The following is a 21,129-nucleotide window of genomic DNA, read 5'->3' as shown; positions in this document are numbered from 1 at the left end:
ATCGACCACCCCCGGCACCAACGCAGCAAAAACCGAAGCAAGGTTCCTCGACGTCTGAGAGGCTGAACCGAAATCAAACAGGGCGCTCGGCGTTGTCAACGGGAGGGGGAAATCGGACCCTATCGGAGAATTTGGCACCACCGAGAACTCTTCGGATATCACATCTCCCGATGATGCTCGATAAAAACTGCTCACGGTTTTCTTTTTCCTCTTGTTTATTTGTTGTGTCGGAGAAGATCCATGCAGGACAAGATAAACCTGTTTACGGCCTCGTCTTGGCGGCCTAGATCCATGCATGCTTCGCTCGCTCGCATCGTGGCGCGGCTCGCAGCGTACACCCACAGACGAGATGCATATCAACGGGCGACAACCAAATAGTCTTGTCAACAAATGCCCTAGCGAAAAGGCGTCATGGTGGTGTCAGCAGCCGTTCCAACAGCCCCGCGTGCCAGACAGCAAGGCAGCCTTGCTTTGAGCATCTAGGTTGACCCAAAACAGCAAGCCCATCGTTCTGTTTTGGAAGCTGAATTGACGAACCACGGGTGGCCAATTGAGGCCGGGCTCTGCGTGCCTCGGTCCTTCGGCACCTCTGGAACAGGAGCTCTGGTTACATCGCACCGATTAGAGTTGTTGAATTGACATGGGGAGTCGTCCACTGGAACCGGCAGGATGAGGTCGACGTTGTGCTCTGGTGATACGCAGGAGAGGAGCCCCGAGCGGGCTGACACGCGAAACATCCATCCATCAGTGGGTAAGGTATCGGGAAGATGGGCGAGCAGGCGAGGTACAAGCAGGTACCTGGCCTGGCCTGGTCTGGTTCGGCTCGCAAGCTAGGCCAGTTGTCTCAAGTCTCAGTCGAGGCTGCGTTAGGTGCTGGCCAGTTCACCAGCTAATAAACTTGGCCATCAAACATAGCAACTTGCTATTGTGCCATGCCATGTCAACATCTAATGCCTCAACCGGCGACTCAACTCTCAACAGATGGCATCTTCCGCATTGAGTTCACCTCCAAGGCCCAGGCGGTTCTCTCCCCTCACTTAGCATTCTTGATACTCAAGCCCTTGATCGACTTGACTCTTTCTCTCTGCCTCTCCCGAACAAGAAGAACCCCACATGCTGCTGGCCCAGCAGCAAAAAACTTGCGGGGATGAACCAGGGCGACGAATCCGTATGACCACCGCACGAGCCTGGCCCTAGACAGGGACCCTGGTCAGGAAACCTTGCGAAACTCAGATCGCCAAAGGCTCATCAGCCATGTCCCCGATTGGGAGGCTCACCCGTGGCTTCTTGAGCTGACAAGAGTCTTGTTGGTGATGGGTTTGTGAACAATTACCCAGGGCTTTCAGGGACCCTTGGTCAGAAGGCTTGTGGGGAGCTGGTGAGACTTCTTTGTGAGATGCGCCCCTTCGGCCTCGCCTAGGCCTTTGGTGGCTGATGCTGGAGATTCCAGCTCCTCCTTAGGCCAGCAAGTTCCCGGCTTGGTGTCTCGAGAGGGAAAAAGCAAACATGGGCGAGCTGTGTAGCAGGCCAACCACAGCTCGCGATCCAATCTCACCATTGAGCACCAAGCAAGGCCATGCCCTGTTCGCTCAGCTCAATCGTCCGCCAGCCGCGACAAAGATAATGCCATTTTCTTCTCCTCTCTGACTGCGTAGCGCGCCCTCGGTCAGAGCTTCTGGAGACAATGTTTCCGACAGCTGCAGCATGTCCCGGTAGCAGCCGAGAAGAGCTGGGGTAGGAAACATGAGGCTGTCTTTGACTGATGATGATCATGGATCCATTGAATGACATGCTGCTCATCGCCTTGTCCGATATCCCATGTTCGCCTGCAAATGCCATCAAAATAGACATGACGAGTGCGACCGACAGAAGCGTCCACATGCATGCAATAGCCACAGTAGATCTGTGGAGGACCTGTTCGCGTCAACAACCGACATGTCAATTCTGGCCTCTGATAGGTCGCTCGGCGATAGCCATCCTCACAGCCTCCCACCTCTAGCTGACAGTTCCTGGGGCCTCTAGGGCCTCCTGCCATCATCAGCCAGTTTAGCCAAACGTTTTTGGCGGCTAGAGGGCCCCAAAGACCCAAAGAGGCCAGGGGTCGGACCTCGCAGAGGAACCATTGAATGCAGCTCGGCGTCATGGTGAATGCTTTTGGCTGTGGCCAAGCCTCTTTGGTGAGCTCTCACTGGACAGTCATTTGGCTTGGAGATCCCAAGATCGTGGGTTCTCCGTCAGCGAATCCCACCCTGTTCTGCAACTGATAGATCGCCTCTTGCTCGTTCCGGTGCCGAAACTATCCCACTCGGTGCTTGACTCCGTTATCTCCATGTTGTTTTTGTTGTTTGTTGTTTTCGTCCAGGATCATGTCGCGCGCCCGTGACTCCACCATCTGTGGCAACATCATGACTGGCGATGAATGCCTGCGCATCTTCTTGGATGAGACGAATGTTGGTCACGGGATTGCGAAGCATGGCCAGTCGTGGAGAATATCATCACCAACGCTCCTCTCGTCCCCGGTAGCATCCTTGCCGCAAGCCACAAGCATTGACGTCTTGCCAAAGGGACCACTTGGTAACCCAGGGCCCTTGGGCTGACAATCAGGGCATTGGAGTTTCTCAGACATGTGAGATGCGGGGAGGTTTCAAGTGACATGGAACCGCAGCCGCACTCGTGAGTAAGAGCGCATTGGATTTCTCAACATGGCCATGTCGCACACTTGTACGCCCGCATCATCGCAAACCGGCTGATCAGATGGCGGCATTGACCAATAGCGCCGCTTACTTGCACCCCCGCGAACCTAGGACCAGCTAGGTGTGCACCGTGTAACTGTTGTGTCTGAAGCTGTCCTAGTGGCTACCCTGAGGTGACTGACACACGGCTGAGCAACTTCTGTCTGAAGCAACTGTTGCGAAGAGCTCTCCTTTCTGAACGGGAAAATGAAGGCCGGCAATTCTGGTATTGATATTAGCAACTCGCTGACCAAGCGTTGGGCAACCGCGGGCAAATCTCGCTTCCTCAGGTCGAGAGAAACATCCGTGATGATCACTTCTTAAGTTGACTCAATTGGGAAGCCCGCCGAGCGAGTTGAAGGCCAAGCAACAACCCTCAAGGAAGAAACCCATCCCCAACCACAGCAACGCATTGGTTGATGACGACCATCAGGAAATAGCAATGCGACAACGCCAGCGTAAGGAAACGAGTATCAGGTTGATGGTTGTTGGTAGGCTCAGCCCTTGTCCGTGGTCCACCAGACCCTAGGGCTGAAACCAGTTGAATCAGCAACAGCACAAGCCATCACAAGATGTTCAAGTAAAGTTTCTTTCGGCCTCTCGAGTAGAAATGCAATTCGTTTCCCAACGTTTTGCCGAGGATAGTTTCACCGCCGCGAGAATCGAAATTTTTATCCCTCGCCGACCCCTCCTACAGTGGAGAGGGGCCGAGGGGTGGAATGCCGAGTTCCCTCGTGTCCGGGTCCGGAGGAGCCTGGATCTGGGGCCGTTTGTCAAAGGACCGAAGGCCAAGCCCGGCGCTTGCGGCACTCACCACGGAAACGAGTCGGGGGACGAGGGTGAAAAGGTCATTTAAAGTAAAGGCTGTATCCCAAGTGAGGGGAAAGACAGAAATTTTCTCATCATTGTCCTGCCAATGCAGAAACTTCGAGGGCGGTGTCTTCTTCTCCGCACATGTATGCGACCTTGAGATGCAGTAGTAGGTTGACGATCGCGTGGGTGCACATTTTTCCTGGGATTTTTTCTCGTCGTTCTGCATGAGTCCATCGGTGGAATGGGTCCTTGTAGAGGCGTCATGGATCCAGTTAGTCTTGGTCCTGGTCATGGGCGTCGCCGTGGTGAAGAAGCGAGGGATGGAGCCGCAAGAGTCTGGGCCTCTGGGGCAGTTTTGCCCGGTCTCCCACCGCCGGCAGGAACACCCTGCCCTGCATTAGCATAACCAGAGGAGACACAAAACGGTGACAATTGAATACAGCGTGTATAAGGTCAAGACATAATAAAGGCATAGGGAAATCTGGACCCTGAAGATGGCGCGCCGTGGCTTGTGGGGGATACCAGCCTCAAGAGATTGCGATTCAGCCTCATCTCGCTTTGAAGCAAGGAGTTGGTGTCGTCACTTCCGCGGGAAGCCCCACTTTGTGGAAGGCTTCTCGAACATGGCGCGCTTAGCGTGGATGAGATGGAGGCGCTAGGCACGTGCACCCGCGTCAGTTTTGTGCAAGTGCAAGTGGAGGATGATGGAGTCGAGTCAAGTCAAACTTTTGGAGCCTCAATTTGCAGCGCGGTTGGGGACGAGAGATATTGACTCTTTTTCATCTTGGAGTGGATGCATCGTCGCGGGTCAGATGCAAGAAACAAACAAGAAATTCCACCCTGGAACCACTGGGATTAGTCACATTCGCTTGTCGCGGCCGACGCCCCGTCGGTCCTCGGAGAGCAAGGGCATCATTGTCCACGGTCGATGGAGTGCGGAAGAGGAACAGCCAACGACAGCCGCGCTTTTGATAATTCGAGGGGCATCATCCTCCGTTGCCTCTTGTCTCAGGCGACGGATCTTGGGGGCGCTTTTTTAGCTGGAGTCCACTGTGGTCGGACCCAGCTTAATTAAGTCGATCCTCTGGTCCCTGCGTACGTAAAGATGAAGTGAAAGAAACCGCAGCATCCGCCAGGGAGAAGAATTCCCTTGGTGACGATGACAGCCTCGTTGCAGAGAAAATGGCGACGGAGGGGCCTGCAAGGGAATGGAGCGCCCGATGCGGATCGCACAAGACTCCAATTTGCCAGCCTGCCTCAACGGGGCGGTGGGCGTAGATGATGAATTTTTTTTCTTCTTTTCTATTGTCCCCTCACTTTACACTTTACCCTGTCGGTGGCTGTCATCTCACGCGTCTCGCAGCAACCCATGTACGTGGGACGGACGTGTTGCGAGCTGCAAATCATCACGAAAACCCGCGCGTCTCTGGGGCGTCTATGTCGCTCAGAGGCAAGACACGCTCTCGGGCAACGGGGTTGGGGGAGTGCCGCGCAGCGCAGTGCAGTGCAGGGACGGGGTTGAATGAGGTTAAGGGTCTGGATAGAATTTGCAGGCAACGGCGTCAGCATCCGCAGCAAGGAGTGTCTCGGCATGGGCGTCATTCGTGCGATAGAGGCGGAGGCTGTGGACGACGCGGCAACACATTCGAGGCGAGGGGACGATGCATTGGATCCCAGCAAGGACAGCACAGTTGAGCAACTCCTCCGACGCGGAAGGTGACACGCTCAACTCTGCAGCAGTCACAGCACAGCAAGGACAAGGCGGCTGAGATGCGTTACAAGGTGCTACGATGGCTAGACTTTGACACCGTATTCCACTTGTCGAAACGCTGTTCCTACATCGGGGCTGGGCTGGGCGGAGCGGAGCGTGTGAACTTCGTGACTCTCCGGACGGGCTTTTAAAGTGCTTGCACATCCTGACGTACCAGCCATCCAACAGGGGCACGCGATTGGAATCGACAACGGACACAGTGACAGCATGACCATGACATTCAAGGTGGCTAGGTCTGCAAGTCTGATGCAGTGCAGGCCCTGCCGCTTCTTGGGCATTCCGCTGCGGCGTGACCCGTGTTGCCAGGGCACCATTGGGAGTTGACAACCATAGACCAAAGAAAAAATGGAAACCTACGGGGATCGGGAGGACGCTGTGCCTCACCGGTCCTCGTAAAGAGGACAGCCGACTCTTCGGGTATCGGAATGGAAGGGAAAGATTGCGGCTCCTTTCGCAAACAGGAACTGCTGGTCTTACACAGCATGAACTCGGAGGGCACAGAGCATGAAAGGGTCCGAAACCACAGAGTCTCATTTCTATAGAGCAACAAAAGCAGCATCCGCAAATCCTACCAATAGACTCAATAGATCCCGGCCCATCCATTGGCAACCCTCCTCTCAGCGAATGCGGGGGCTCACACTAGGCCCGGCTTAAGTGGTCACATCCTACAGGGCTCCGAGCACTAAACTTCAACGCCTGCCCCAGTGACGGCTCGGCGTTCCCCCACAAGCCAGGTTGCCATACGTCACATTTGTCGGTTGCTGGAGCTGGGCTTGATGTGAGGGTGAGGGAGAATTGAAACTTGCATTCTGCTTCAGTCAAGTTGCCTTGGAAATTTGAGGCCTACGACTCGGAAGAAGAAAGGAAGCCCTGGTTGGCTCGGAGACGCTCACAAGAGGAGCCATCCCTTGTTCAATAGAGATACAATCACAATCACTCAGCATTGACGCACTGCACTGAGCTCGGCAGCCAAGCCAGCCACTGCTTCGCCTTTGTTGCCTGGGCTGGGTTGCCTTGTGTCCAGTAGCCAGGACCGCAACCAGGCCAATGCGGCAGCCGTAGCGCAACGACGGGCACTACGAGGAGCACCAGTTGCGAATTATGATACGATTCGAGGTCTATAAGGTCTAGCCGGCGCCGTAGGAGGACATGAAGGACAGGCCGGGCCTGTGCTGGCCGTTTAGAACCCGTGATTGCGGAATTGACAACCTCGACTCGATAACCGAGTTGGAGAAGCACGACTTTCAGCCCTGACTCTGCAGACAAAGGGCCTTGATCACACTGACCGGGAATACAAAAGAAGGTCTCTTGTGTTTTGGCACATGGCTGATCTACAGAAATCAGTGGCTGCTGCGGCTTCTCGGGAAACGTGGCTTGGGTCGCCATTTTCGGCCGCTTCTTGTTTTGTCCCATTGTTTAGAGGTCTCGACTTTTAGGCCTGTGAATGTCGCAGGCCAGAGACAAGGGACAACAACAAAACAACACCACAACACAACACCTTGTTCAATACAAAAGAGACATTTTTTCCATGTAAGGAAAATTCGCCTCCGAGGGAGCGGGCCATGGCGACCGTCACCGACCTTTTGGTCCCTGTTCCTTGTGGTTGTTGAGGGGTTTCTCGGAGGAGCCACCTATCGACAAATTCGTCCAGACCGTCTGTCCACCATGGGGGAGTGAGTGACAGAGTTTGGGGCGGGACGACATGAGAGGGCTTTCAAGTTGGCTGAGACATGTTTGCTAGTTCAAGATTGGGTAGCTAAATTGGGCGAACCAGTGCAGAGCCGACTTTACAGATGCTTTTTCGTACCTATAGTTGATCAGGTCGAGTGCCACGACAAGGGCCGGATCACGGAAGTGCAAACCGCTCGGTCAGACACGTCATGATGGTCCATTGCTTGAGCCTCGCCCTCTTGATCATACTACAGCAGCATCATCATGTGCAGAGAAAGAGGGCTGGCGAATGCAACGATATGGGGGATGTGAGGATCTGCAAATAGTTGGCACACACACTCACACTCACACACCACCATCACACACCACCATGGTTCACAGATCTGGTATCTCGACCCTCCGCGTCGGGACCGGCCAGGGGGATCCTGGACGTGGTTCCTGGGGCTACCCCTCACTGGCGTCGACCGGCGCATGTGAGAAGTGAGAGAAAAGGTGGTGACAGAAAAGATTTGAAATGGAGCTTTTCTTTGTTTGTAGTTTCGAAAGAGCTGTCAGTTTTCGACTCAGTTCCCAAGAGACGCATCATTGTCTTGCGGCAACCTCAAGAGCCTCATCTCAGTCTCCCTGCGTTTACTCAGCTCAACTTGACAATCTCAACTCACCTCGATCTCCCAGTCTGCGTCAGTTCAAGTGGATCTCTAGAAAATTGTCGATCCAGATGACGGTGTTTTTCGTAGCTGGTCCCGGCCTTTTTTCTTTTTTTTTTTTTTACTCTCTACAGGGTTTCCTTAGGTGCCCGGCCGCTAAACTTAGCCTGCCTCCCCCATCTCATCTTTCCTCTCTCGTTCGCCCAGCCACCTGGGTCCGGGCCAGATGCGCTGACTGCAGAGTCTCATGAGGTGCGCGTTTGGACCGTGTCATTGGCTGGTGGTAGCTGCGTCGCCATTTGACGCGAGCGAGGCGCGTCCCAGGGCCTTACGCGCAACCGACGGGTTAAAGGGGTGCAGGTTGGACGTGTATGTGTTACTTTTTTAACAAGCACCAGCGCCGGCGCCGGGCTCTAGTCAGGTCGTGTGCGTGCCTTGGCTAGGCAGGTTGTCGTGCTTTGTCGTGCCTTGGTTGTCGTGTGCTCTCGGTGGATTGGTTCCATTGTCATTGTCACTGTCACTGTCACGACAAAGACAGGTCTCTGATGATCCACGCCCAACTATGTGCCTCGTACCAGTACCCGTACACCAACGGCTATTCCGGACCTGCGACCTCCGCAACGGCGTCTCTCCGTGAAGGATGTGACAGTTAACCAGGCAGGTGAAATCTCTCAGTAAGAGATAGAAAACGGCGCCCGGGGTTCGGGTCTGCGACCGTGGCACGGAGCACCGGCGGCTGAGATTTTATTTCACGGACGTTGAGTCGGTGTCAGACTCATGTGACAGGCTGAGAAGATATGGCGGGATGGTTGCAACATTCCTATCCTTATGCCATGCACGGAGAATTAACCAGTCAAGAGGCAATTGACTCGGTGGCACTCTTTGAAGTTGGTCGCCAACTGGGCAACTTCCGGAAGCTTAACTCTGATGGACCAACTGACTCTAGCACATGCCGTACAATAGGAAACACGGCGTAACTCGTCACGACTTACGGAACGGACGACACAAAGGCATTGTGCTTAGGTATCAGTATTGTGCTCGTCTGTGCAAGTGTACGGGGCCTCCGTTCGCGCCTGTGGGGGCCGTGGGCTTCCAATCCCTTGCAGCAGCAAAACGGAGCGGCTTGAACGCGGCGGCATGGGATGGAAATGAGCATCGGGCGATTTTTCCAACCACAGACCGGGCACGACGCTGCTGCGCAAGTACGGCTCAAACTTTCGGTGAGGCGGCCGCTGCAGAAGATTCACTCTCAAGGAGCTGGATCCATGAGACGAGACGGTCAGAGTCTCTGTTGGTGATTACATGAGACGTGATGAGTTCTCCTCCGTAATTAACCCGTGTATGGAGTGCGACGCTATAACCTCTGCCGCTATGGACGTGTCTTTGAGTTGACGGGCTAAGCTGATGGCGTCCATTGTCCGGTGGAAACACGCAGCCACGGTATTCTCGAGGTTGATCGTCTCGCCAAGCAAGCAACCTCCTTTTACTAGCAGCGGATTATACCCGCGATACATGGATGAGGGGACATGAAGGAAACAAAGATCGTCCCGAGATGGGTCTCCAACAGAAGAGCAAATAACTCGTCTGCGACAGGAGCTATTTCAGCTATATTCAGCATCTTAATAGGGGCAGATTGCCCCAAGCGGCAGATGAGGCTTGACCTGAGAAAGCTGACAACTCATCAAGAAAAAATCTTTGCTTTGCATCGGGAGGAGCCCGTTTTAATAAATTGACTTGAGAGGTTATGCGAATAGTGTCACTTTTGTGAACATGTGTTGATGGCAGGGAGCAGACCCAGCGAATGAATGATGACATCTCCATGACCGAAGGGTATTGGCAACGGAGGAGGCTTCTGTAAGAGACGCTCCGAAAAAGTCACAAAATTGCCCAGGATGCAAGCAGGGCAAGAAAAAGAGCTGACAACGTCTCACGACTGATGGAAGCGTGTAGCACGGCCTTTCCGCCCCCTGAGCCACCAACAGTCAGGCAACGCGCGAGCACGGCGCGCATCATCGCGAAAGGGAGTTTGAAAGGGTTTTATGTAGGGCTGCGCTACAGAAAGACGCGGTCGCGACAGACAAATCGTCATGTAGATGCAAGTGTAAATGACAGTTGGTCCATGACGCTGCGCGACCGCTGCACAATGAAAGCCAAGGGAACCTCACCAGGGCTTGCTTAGTGGCCTGTAGTTCAGTGGATATATTGAAGTGCAAGTCACCAAGCCCGCGGTGGGGGTGAATGACCCAACTGCTAATGTTAATGAGCAGACTGGACGTGAGGGAGAAACAAAATCCTAGGCAAGGCACAAGAAGCGAGGTGCTCATCATGGATGACATGCATGATTAATTGGCCTTTGGGCTCCAGGACGATGCGAGAAGTCGTGAATGGCAGAACATGATTGGTCTAGGCTGGGGATGTGGCATCCTCAGATTTGAAGTGAGGGCAACGCGACCGACCAGTCCAGTCGCTGACATCGCTTTTGGAACCCAAGATTTTTGTGGCTCCTTTTGAGGGCCGTTTTCGAGCTTCGATAGACAGGTCTCTGGGCGACGTGCCATAGGCTAAGAGATGACGCCCTGAAAATCCACTACAACACCCCCTTCCGTCGGAGATGTCCATGACGGGAGATCTAGTCTGGCGCGCGTTGGTGTCGGTATGGATTGGCGACGACACGGGAACGAGAAATGAGGATGCAGCGCGCGAGATGAATGCGCTCGCGTCTTGTTGGTGTTAGTGTTTGACACTGGAACCTGGCAGAAGCAAGCCTCGCAGTTCATCAACGATGCTGACATATGGATGTTTTAGGGCGGCGCACTAACAGTACAGCACTGCCTGCAACGACACTCATCCTAGGTTGATGGGATGTTGTCGACGTCGCGGACAGCCCGGAGCTCCGTTAGAGTGCAGAAGCGTGGTCCGTCCGTAAGGGGAATCCATGCCACGAGTTTGAGATGGGACCAGCATCGGGGCGACGAGGTTGTTTGTATCCGAGGGGATGTAGAGGCTTGTACATGGAAGAGATCTCGCTTCATCGGTGAGGTCAGAGGGGCATCTAAAAAACCCCTGGTTACTTTTTACATGGCCCAAGATCGATGCAGCAGCGGTGTTGATAATAGTGTCATGATTTCTGCCTTGTAATCATGCACCGCAACGCACAGCCTGACAAATGCTACCACAGACACTGCCTTGCTTTGCTGGCTCGACATCACGGCGATAGCTTCGGTGTGCTAAGGCAGGTCGGGAACGAGGTCGCGGTCGTGGCGGTGTTGACTCTGATGATGATGGCTCTACAGAAAAACAGGCGACCTGCAAATGTCACTACAGTTCGGCTCGCCATCTGTGGTGAGCCTGCGCAGTGCACCTCACATGAGCACAATATCAGACATGGACGGGCACAAGGCCGCCTGTGGCCTAGGTCAACCAGGCCCGCGAGATGCATATTTCCAAACAAACAAATATGTCGTGTTCTTGATTCATTTGCATCTTGATGTCATATGAGGGCGAATTAATGGTTGACAACAAAATGGAACAATTCGGCTTGGTACGGGCATACTGCGGCGCTGAATCCGAGGTGGAAAATCTGAGGTTATATCTCACCACGGATGTGCCACCGATTCCGCTTTTAGCTTCAATGGAATTATACCCTTTGGGCGACTGCGAGGCCAATGATCTCAAAACATCTCAATTCAGTATAATTCTTCTTTCTCTGGCCTCTCGCTATTTTATCAGTCACTCCCCAGAGATGCTCATCCTGATCCATCACCATCCGATCATCAACACCAACAGATCGCATCTTGACCATCACTTTGACTGTTGACGCGGTCATCTTTTACATCCAAACAGCCCGTCTCACACGCCCAGTCTCCATTACATCCGCGCGCGGATCCCTGCCCCAGCGTGCGCCGAATTTCCCCAGCCGAGAGACAAGAACACGCTACGACACGACACAATTGGCACAACTCGCCCGGGCCAGCACAGGCTTCACACGCTTCATACACGCACCGCACACGCTCAAGCGGGCAGCCAAGCCCAAGCCAGGTACGTATTTGGCGTCCACTCCAAAAAGTACAGTGCCGTACCTTGCACGCCCCCATGCCCCATGCCCCATGCCCTTTGGCCTCACCCCCTCCCGCTCAGCACCAGCAAGCAAAAAAGTCAAGCTCGCGATGAGCCCAAGCTACTCTTCCTCTAGTCCAGCCCCCGAACAGCGTTCCTTGAATGAGGTGCGTGATGTTTAGAGGTGATGAGGTAGAGGCGTTTTGGTGATTCGCAGTGCATGGCAGAAACAGAGCACAGCATAACGGTCTTGGAGGCATCATGCACCCCCTCGACCCAGAGTTGCTCTGGAGATCAAATCCCACAGGCGATTTCTCCGCCAAAAAGGACAAGAACAGGGAAAGAGTTGAGCTGCTCTCAGAAACTCAACTCACTCCAAGGAGTGCCAGGATCCTGTGGCTCCTCCTCGTGGTGGGCGCGCGACCGTGGCCGTGGGTGTGTGACTCCTGGTGGCCTCCTAGCAGGGGCCGCGTCTAGGTACCTCCACCCGCTGTTGCCCGGCGCGCAGGTACCTGGTCAGCGACCCCGTACGGTACCCGCAACCGGTACCCGTCCCAGAAAAACCAAGGTCAAGCCATCCTTGGATGGAGGGATGGATGGAGCCAGCAGCCAGCCTGAGGACAAGTGCTGCGCTGCGTTTAGCTGCGTCTCTGCGTACTCCCCCCCTCCCGTCTACTGCTGCAGGCTGGCTGGGCTGGGCTGGTTCCGTTAAAACTACTCGTGTACCTCTCGTCCAGTCCTTTTCCCTCTTCTCCATCCTCCTCCTACCTCTTCATCCGCATCCTCCCCCTTCCTCTCTCTCTCTCTCCCTCTCCCTCATCCATCACATTCCCTCATCTCTCGTTACGTCTTCCCTCCTGACTCGACCACAGCAGGCCTGAAGAAACGCGCTTGGGACGAGGAGAATTCTCACCACACACCAGGGCAATTCAACTCGACACCTCCTCCCTCAAAGAGCCCCATCTCCTGTCCTATTAAAGGTCAGGGCGAACCTCGAAAAATAGGTTGTGAGACGGAACCAAAGAATAAAAAAAAAAGGCCGGACTGGAAAAAGTGAATCAAAAAACACCTTTGCTGGTATTTCACTTCTTCCTTCTGGTACCCCCCAAGTTAGCCCTTTAAACTCGACCTTCTCCTTTCGACTCTTGCCAAATTCCAAGGTCCGTCGACCAGGAATTCCAGTCTCTTCCACTCCCTGTCGACCAGCCGCCGACGCCGCCTATCGACGCACCCGCTCCCTTCACACGAGACGATCTCTTTTGCTGCCCTTCCCGAGACTGGTTCATCGACCCTCCGGCCGGACTAGCCTGCTCAACCTTGTCGAATACCTCTTCGAGCACTAGGGCAGAAGAATTCACGACGAGTGACGACTGTGGATTGTTGAATTCTTGAATCTCGATAGCCTTCGAGGTTCATACTCACTATCCCACCACCTGAACTACTCGGCTACCCTGTCAACCCTGACCCGGTAACCTTGGAAGCGTTTAGAGTCAGGAAGGTATGTCTTTTGTCAAAGACCCCAGGGTTAGATGGTAATTCTAATCTCCCCTTCCAGCTGCATGCCGAGGATCCTTCCGCATACCGTCGTCCTCTCCACAACCACGCTTCACCAGCTTCCTTGAGCTTTGCCCCGTGGGAGACGTTAACTCGTTGTTCCCACACAATCTCAGGGACTGTCTCATCTCTCGACTGAGCTGTCCACCTCCCCGAGCTGTGGCGGTAAGCCTCCCTCTCCCCTCGATACGGCACTCGTGCCAATCGCCCCAGTCCCTCGTGCCAGCCCGTCCCCCATCGCCCAAGGGATGCCTCTTTCTACAGCCCACGATTCTGTTCATCGGGCCATTTAGCATTGTCTTGAGAATCGAGATGCCGCACGCTAGCATGGAACCTCGTTACTAATGCATATCCCGTTTCTAGAACCCTTCAGTCGACTAGTCTTTAAACGACCCCTTTTCCAATCCCTTTCCTTGTCTCTACATGCTTCTGGTCTCGTTACCAGCCACGGTCATTCTTTTCGTTTTCTTCCATCACGTTCTTTAATATCTTAATAACCTAATTTCTGTGTGCATCACTCTCTTTGCACACTTCACCAAACGCTCCTTCACCAACGAGATTCCTGGCGAACCGACCCGTCTCTCATTTCATCAAGCCGCCAAGCCTTAAACTCTAGCCATTCAACTCAACCACCCAACATGGCTTACTCTCACGACGACGGCTCCTTCTTTGTCGAGTCCGATGACCATCACCCTAGAATCTCTACTCAGGAGACCATCAAGATGCTCGCCCGCCAGCGCCAAGATATGATTGCCGGCGAGCTCTCCCGGTTAGCGGCCGACGAGTACCTCGAGGATATCATGCGGCACTTGCGACGGATGGAGGCATGTTGAACATTGCGCACTACTCGGCGTCTTTGCTGACCTTTAACAGGAAGAGACTCTCCCCGATGCTTCCCTCATTGACATGCAGCGCGAGATCCAGTGGTTCATGAGGCCCTACCTCATCGACTTCCTCATCGAGGCCCACGCCGCCTTCGCCCTCCTCCCCGAGACCCTGTTCCTTACCGTCAACCTCCTCGATCGGTACTGCTCCAAGCGAGTGGTTTACAAGCAACATTACCAGCTTGTTGGATGTGCCGCCCTCCTCATCGCTGCCAAGTATGGTGACAAGAAGGATAGAGTGCCTCAGATTCACGAGCTTAACAACATGTGCTGCGGACTATACGATGCTGGAATGTTTACTCAGATGGAGATGCATGTTCTGAACACTCTCGACTGGACTATAGGACACCCCACTGTCGACCTGTTTGCTCAGCTCATGGTGACGGACGAGGGAGACGACCAGGAGGTGGAGCACATGGCTGCCTACCTCTGCGAGATTGCCCTCTACTACCGCGACTTTGTCTCCACCAAGCCTTCGATGATGGCTCGATCTTCTCTTGCGCTCGCGCGTGCCATCCTCGCCCGACCCGAAGTCAACGACGGAGAGTGGGATCACACAGAGAACATGACGCTGCTGACCTTGTCGCACCACCTTCACCAGCCCTCTGCCACCCTCGCCCGCAAGTACTCGACCCCCAACTACTCTCGAGTGTCTCAGAAGCTCGCCGAGTTCATGGCTGAGCAGGCCGAGCTCGCGCGTCGAACTGCGAATCCCACCACACCGCACACCGAGCCCATCAACAAGCACACCAGCAACATCTACAGCACACCCCAAAAAGGCCACAGCGCCACCATGGGGTTTGACGGATACCTGACTCCCCCCATCACCCCTGACGGCAACTCATTAATGGGCAACAACCACAACATGGCCAAGGATTGCTACGGTCTCCCCCCTCGGTGCCCGGTAACACCAACCCCTCACCACCACGCCTCGGCGTATGGGCAACAACAACAATACAACGGCTTCGTGAACCAACACGGCATGAACCAATAATGGAACTCGTGACGACTGGGTCTTGTTGACCTGGCTGCCAATATGCAGCATCGACACAACCAACCTTTACACAAACAAACAATCCTTCCGACATTCTAGCATTTGTTCGAATCCATTGCATGGTTGCACAACAGAATGATCTCTCTCTCATTCACTCTCATCTTTTTTTTTGGCATTTAGCGACTGCTTTTATTTCCTTGCGAATTCAAAATTTCTCATCAAGTCTTGCGGCACCCAAAAAAAAAGGAACACGCGGATCATACCCTTTTTTTTTTTCTTCTACTTTATTCGTTTTGCATTTCTCAGGCCCCGAATCCGAATACAATGCGACTCGCCCTCCCCGGCGTGGAAGGGATACCGAACCGACAAAAAGGACCTGCGCAAGGGAGAATCGCCCTAAAGGAGATTCAACGGAATAGATTTTTTACTACAGGGGAGCTTGGCCCAAACCTCGAAACGGAACCAGGGAAGACAGAGAATGCAATCAGTACAGGTCCCTCCGCGATGGAAAAAAAAAAGGATACCCCACGACGAGGGAAAGAGGTTTTTTACTTTTATTTTATGGAATGGCTTTGAAAGAGGGACGATGGAGTCTGACCTCGGTCTGGTACGATGAGGCGGGCCTACTCTTCACGACTGCAGTTAAACATCTGCATAATTCTTTCGAAAGATGGATGAGGGACGACGAAGCGAAGCAGAGCAGAGCAGAGCATTACCCGGGGGATGACCATGAAAGGGCATCGATTGGAACGTCGTCCCGGGGGAAGGATATTTTGGTACTATCATGTGCCTTCATTATGGAAACACAATCCGGAGAAAGGCTAGTACCTCTCCGATATCTTCGACCCGACCCCCCGTCCTGTGTATAGGTAGTTGTACGTAACAGGCACAAAAAAAAGAAGTAAAATTCTTTTCACCCAGATTATGTCTCTGTTCATTCCTTGGCTGTGACTTTTCGTATTGAACCCGATAAACGGTATGTGATACTATGGATATCTTCAAACGTCCCTGGCTCGCGTGCCTGGCTCTCCCGAGCTCGCTTCACTCTAACAGAACGATCTAGATCGTCGATGAATGGAGTGGAGGTTGGGAATAGGTGACGTCAGGGAAATTTCCCGCTGTGGGGAGTGTGTGTAATCTCGGGTCTCGCAATCAAAGACGGTTCACCCACCGCCTTTCAAAACGGTCACCAACCTCTCTATGTGCCCCTGACTAGGAGAACACGCAGGGCATGCAAGGGCCAAGGGGGAATCATAGTAGGGCTGTCTTACGGGAATCAAGCTTATAGGGTTTGTTAGAGTTTGGTTTAATTGAACAAGAGATGCTGGGTTCATGCCGGTGGGTTTTTCTTTCAGTTTACCCCTGGAGGTTGCATGTCCCCTCCCCCCCTCGTATGCGCTCGCCCCTTGGTTGGCTAGACTAAGCTATGTTAAGCATCCGATATGCGCCCCCCTTGGTGACATACATTAAATTCATCGCGTGGAATATGTAGAAATGTGTTCGGCTAAGGGGGGGGTTGTGCATTCCTCGCTTATGGGTAAGGTGTGGCTCACCGGCCGAATTCCACGGTACCTGAACATTCCTTGAATCCAACGGCCTGGAGGGTGGATTTTTGCCATCTCTTTTTCTTTCTCTGCGGTAGTTGTCGTATGCATGTCTCGTACGTAAGGATGGAAAAGGGAAGTCATCATCCGGTCCACCCCCCTTGTCGGCAAGTGACCTGTTCGGACCGTTGTTGGTCGGTAGTTCGCTTGGATGCGCCCTGATATTGCGCGTGTGTGGAATCGTGACTATCCAAATCCGTTCTATCATGTCAGCTATGCCTGAGGGGTGTCCCCTACCCGTTATGCTGTTGTCTTGCGCGGCTCATGCTGCTGGATGGAGCATGTCTGGAGTTGCGGTGGCTACGTTGCAGTGATCCGTGTAAGTCCAGGAGTAAGCTTGGAGGTCATCACATCATCAGCTGATGAGGATGTTTAAGTCACCAACGGGCGCAGGATGTTACCTATTTTAATACCATACCTGTATCAGACATAGGAAATTTATATACACACTTAAAATATGTGATTATATGGGCAGAAACTGGAGTTTTCAACATCTCAAGACGTTGACTTGTCACCATAGGGTAGCACACCCGCGGCTCTCGGCCGAGATCACCAACCGCTGGGTAAATTACGTCCCACACGGAGAAATGTCACTGGCCATTCCACCTGTGGCTTTTTGCGGAAATTAAAGATCGAAAAAATCACGAACAACCGCGTCTAAACAACAAACAACAAGCGCGTTCACACACACACACACACACCGTCTTTTCATAGCGTAAATTTGTGCTAACGAAGCATTCTTTTGTGTTGGTAAATTGGACAGATGATGGAGGGGGCGTGTAATGAAGCATTAGAGCTCACGCCACATGCTCGAGCCACTGATGATGTGGCTGAGACGGGGGCTTGGGAACCGATAAGCCACTGTTTTGACGGATTTGGTTTAGCGTCGTAAGGCTGATGGCGGTTCCTGGATTGGGGAGCATCGTGGGGATGGCTTCACATGGTGGTTGCCAGGCACCGCTGTATACCTAGGTAGATGATGTGAATGGGTCAAGAGCAAATAAGCAGATTTATCTCCGTTTCTGAAAGAGAGGTTTGAAGAGGAACAAAGAGGACGGTGAAGAAGTCTACATAACGTCACTCTACTACGTCAAGCATTATCCAACACCCTTTTTACATACGCTGCTTGTTCGAGCTAGCAAAGTCTGCCTACCATTCTATCAGGCGATTTTTCATTCAATTTCTTGAATTGGTATTCTTTAGCAGTCCCCCTTGGTTCTGGTCCCTTCACACTCGCCAGGCCAAGCTTGATGCTCTGCCTTTTGGGCTTGGCGTGAAACATCGTCAGTCGAACAAGTACCCGAGAGTAAGCCTAGCAAGGAGGTAATCCGGACTCAACCTGGATGATCCTTAATCAATATCAATGAATACAGCTTCAAGAATGTGATCCCATACCACCATCGACCTGGTGTAGCTGATGGGCTGGCCGCTTCACAACGGGTACCTGAGCCGATTTGCAACCTTTGAAACCCACCACACCCTCTTCTGACAGAAGTCCCATCTGAATCTCAAAGAATTCGGTTTGGCATTCCATTAAAGTTGGCCACTGCATCCTCTGTAAATCACCAGCTCTATAACTTGAAACCGGAGCTTCCCCTCCTCACTGGAATGGACCAGAGCCCGGACACAACGCGAGGAACTCACCAGCGTCACATACCCACTCTGGATTGGAAAATGGTCACCAATGCCGTTGGATGTTCTCCACTGGGAGTCCGCGTGATTGAAGCTGTCTCTGGGATCCGAGACGACCTTCTGAAGATATGGACACCACCTTTGTCCCCTCTAGCGCCCGTTGAAGTGAACAAGAGGGGTGTTCTTAAACGGTATTCCGCAATTACATGCGATGTCTACGGCAGTGATATAACCGGCGAGAGACACTAGATAGGTACACCATGGAATAAGAGAGGAATGATGGCCTGATTCTTCTAATAATCTCACAGTCACCATGGTCTTCTCGATCACATCTTGCGACTGACAAGGGGATAATTTTACGATATACTCCCTGATGAAACACACGCTCCTGGTATCATGCTTGGGAACCCTCTAGACCAGCCGTCCTCTATGATTCACTCCAAAGAAAAAACCGAAGCCACTCATTCCGTCAGTGGGATGAAGAGGATGATTCCGAAGCCCTTGGGAATTGGTTCCTGCAGCCTGGCGGAAGTGGACGACAAGGAATCCTGAGGGTGATCCTCTGAGCATGCCCACTGCCGGACACTACCTAACCCGAGCTTGGATGATGAACTCCCAAGGGTAAGGGTTGTCGCATAAGCCTTGAGAGCCCTGGACGTACTGCACCACGCCTACTGATTGCTTGTCAACAGGGACCATGTCGCCTCAGCAGTCATGGAGCAAGGTAAGCTACCTACACGAAGTTATGGCGCCCTTATACGATTCTTTGCCCAAGGATAGGAGAAGAATAGCCTGGATTTAGCTATACTCAAGTGTGACATTATGACAATGCTTTTAGAGAGTGTTGATATAAACTGGAAAAGGACAACATTTCCTCCCGCCAAAGACGCCTGCAAGCCATCTCTACCTGCGATGTGATCATGAAAGCTCGACTCTTAAGCGACGAAGTATCGGCTATAAAGATGGTCGTCGTAAAGTCGATGCCAGTATACCCCACGCCGTAGAAAACTTGGGCAGCCGCATAGGTCCTGACGTTATTGCAGCCAGCCATCATGATGATGCCGATAGTGATAATGAAGATGCCTTGAAATGAAGGGACAACTTCATCTACAGTTTGGTGGGATGCAAGCATGTCAGACCATTTCTCGACACCGGAGAGCACGGAGGGTTGCTTTTCTTTCATGTTGTTTGTCACAGTTGGAAACAAGAATATGTATGAACATTAATTTCCGTCTCACTTCCTTGATCAAACTGATCTCCCCTTTTGTTTTCTGATACGTCGTTAGTTAGTCTTTGATATACCGTTCGTCAGTATATGGGGAAAACATATGGATACCGTGGCCTTGATAACCATGTTATGTCGAGCCCTGTATAGAAAAGGACGTATCACGACATATGGGGAAAGTATGCCATGGCCTCGATAACCGTGTTATGTCGAGACCTATAAAGAAGAGGACGTATCACGGCATATGGCATATCGCACTGCAACAAGCACCCAGACTCACAAAAGACCCTCCTCTTCACCCTCATTGAGCAGAGAAATCATAACATCTCCAACTACCTCGCGGCCCATGGCGACCGCTCCCCAGCCGAAAAGATGATGAAAAAGAGCCAGGGGCCTACCACACGCTCGGCAAAGAGGACTCACTTTCATTTGAAGAATAAGAAGGAAGCTCCGACTGCCAAGCGCTCGCCTGGCTTGGATCCTGTCCCTCTCTTTAAGGTGGCTATCACCCATGACGTGCTTATCGGTGTCAATTAAATGCAACAATCATTCAGTCAATCGTAATGGAGATACGCTGCGTGGCTCGGGTGATTGATTGGGGACGGGAGGGAGCCACGGGACATGATGGCATCCCATCTCCTGAGCACAAATAACTTTTATCTCCCCGCAGCTTGATGCCAACCCCTGGCGGACTCAGGGTTTGGGGGAAGGTGTGAGGGGTCGAGCTGGATGATCGAGAATGTTGGTGGTGCTGGGATCTGAACGAGAATGACTGGAGCTGGCTGCTCAAGTTATTAATGATGGAACCCTGTGGACTTAGGTCGTCGGGTGTTGGATGAGCGTGATGCGGGCGAATACTTGACCGGCGAGTCTGGTTAGGGATCGGCGGATCTAGGGCGTCGACCTAAAGTCAGGGAGTTAAATGGATCTAGTGTAGGGCGTATAATAATAAAGAAAGAAAATACACGTCTGGTCCGGTCTGTATAGGAATAGGCCAGCGAATGTCCCCAGCGTGATCACCAGAAATGAGATTGGTACCAGGGTGTGATGATGAAAGGTCGATCCTCCGCCTGGCAATCCGAAACCTTCTATCGCTGTGTTGGGCTTGTTCAACACTCGCCAGAGACGATCACCATCCGTTTGCATGATGACCGCCTTGACGGTTTCCGGAAGACGAGTCTCATTGCCAGTATGTATGGAAGACCGTTTCTCGACAGCAGAGGGGCTTCTCTTCTTTCATGTTGTTTGTCACACTTGGAAACAAGAAAATGAGTCTACCAGGGTGGCATTCAAAGACTAAGCTACGAGGTCTGCTTGCTGTACCTCCACGTCTAGTCCCGCCAGCCCATCCCAGCCAGAGGATCCCGCTCACCCAGGCTCCTCCAACCTTCTTGTCGACCCGGTGTATCATCATCAACTTCCGCCGCAACTCCATGTCTACTCCCGCCAGCCCACTCCAGCCAGAGAATCCCGCTCACCCAGGCTCCTCCAACCTTCTTGTCGACCCGGTGTATGAACATCAACTTCCGTCGCACTTCCTCCATCA

The 21,129-nt window shown here is 52.8% G+C and overlaps 1 protein-coding gene across 1 annotated transcript; it reads left to right on the top strand.

Annotated features, from left to right (window-relative positions):
• Positions 1-13,882: 13,882 nt before the first annotated feature.
• NECHADRAFT_90283 (uncharacterized protein) lies at positions 13,883-15,261 on the top strand (the record flags this gene model as incomplete). The annotated part of the gene is made up of 3 exons (XM_003054404.1): positions 13,883-14,028; positions 14,180-15,064; positions 15,171-15,261. 3 exons carry the CDS (start codon positions 13,883-13,885, stop codon positions 15,259-15,261), a joined length of 1,122 nt encoding a protein of 373 aa, XP_003054450.1.
• Positions 15,262-21,129: the final 5,868 nt, after the last annotated feature.

The sequence above is a fragment of the Fusarium vanettenii genome (genome assembly GCF_000151355.1).
Source record: "Fusarium vanettenii 77-13-4 chromosome 1 genomic scaffold NECHAsca_1_chr1_3_0, whole genome shotgun sequence".
NCBI classification, from domain to species: domain Eukaryota; kingdom Fungi; phylum Ascomycota; class Sordariomycetes; order Hypocreales; family Nectriaceae; genus Fusarium; species Fusarium vanettenii.
This window is presented reverse-complemented; position numbering and strand designations above follow the sequence as displayed.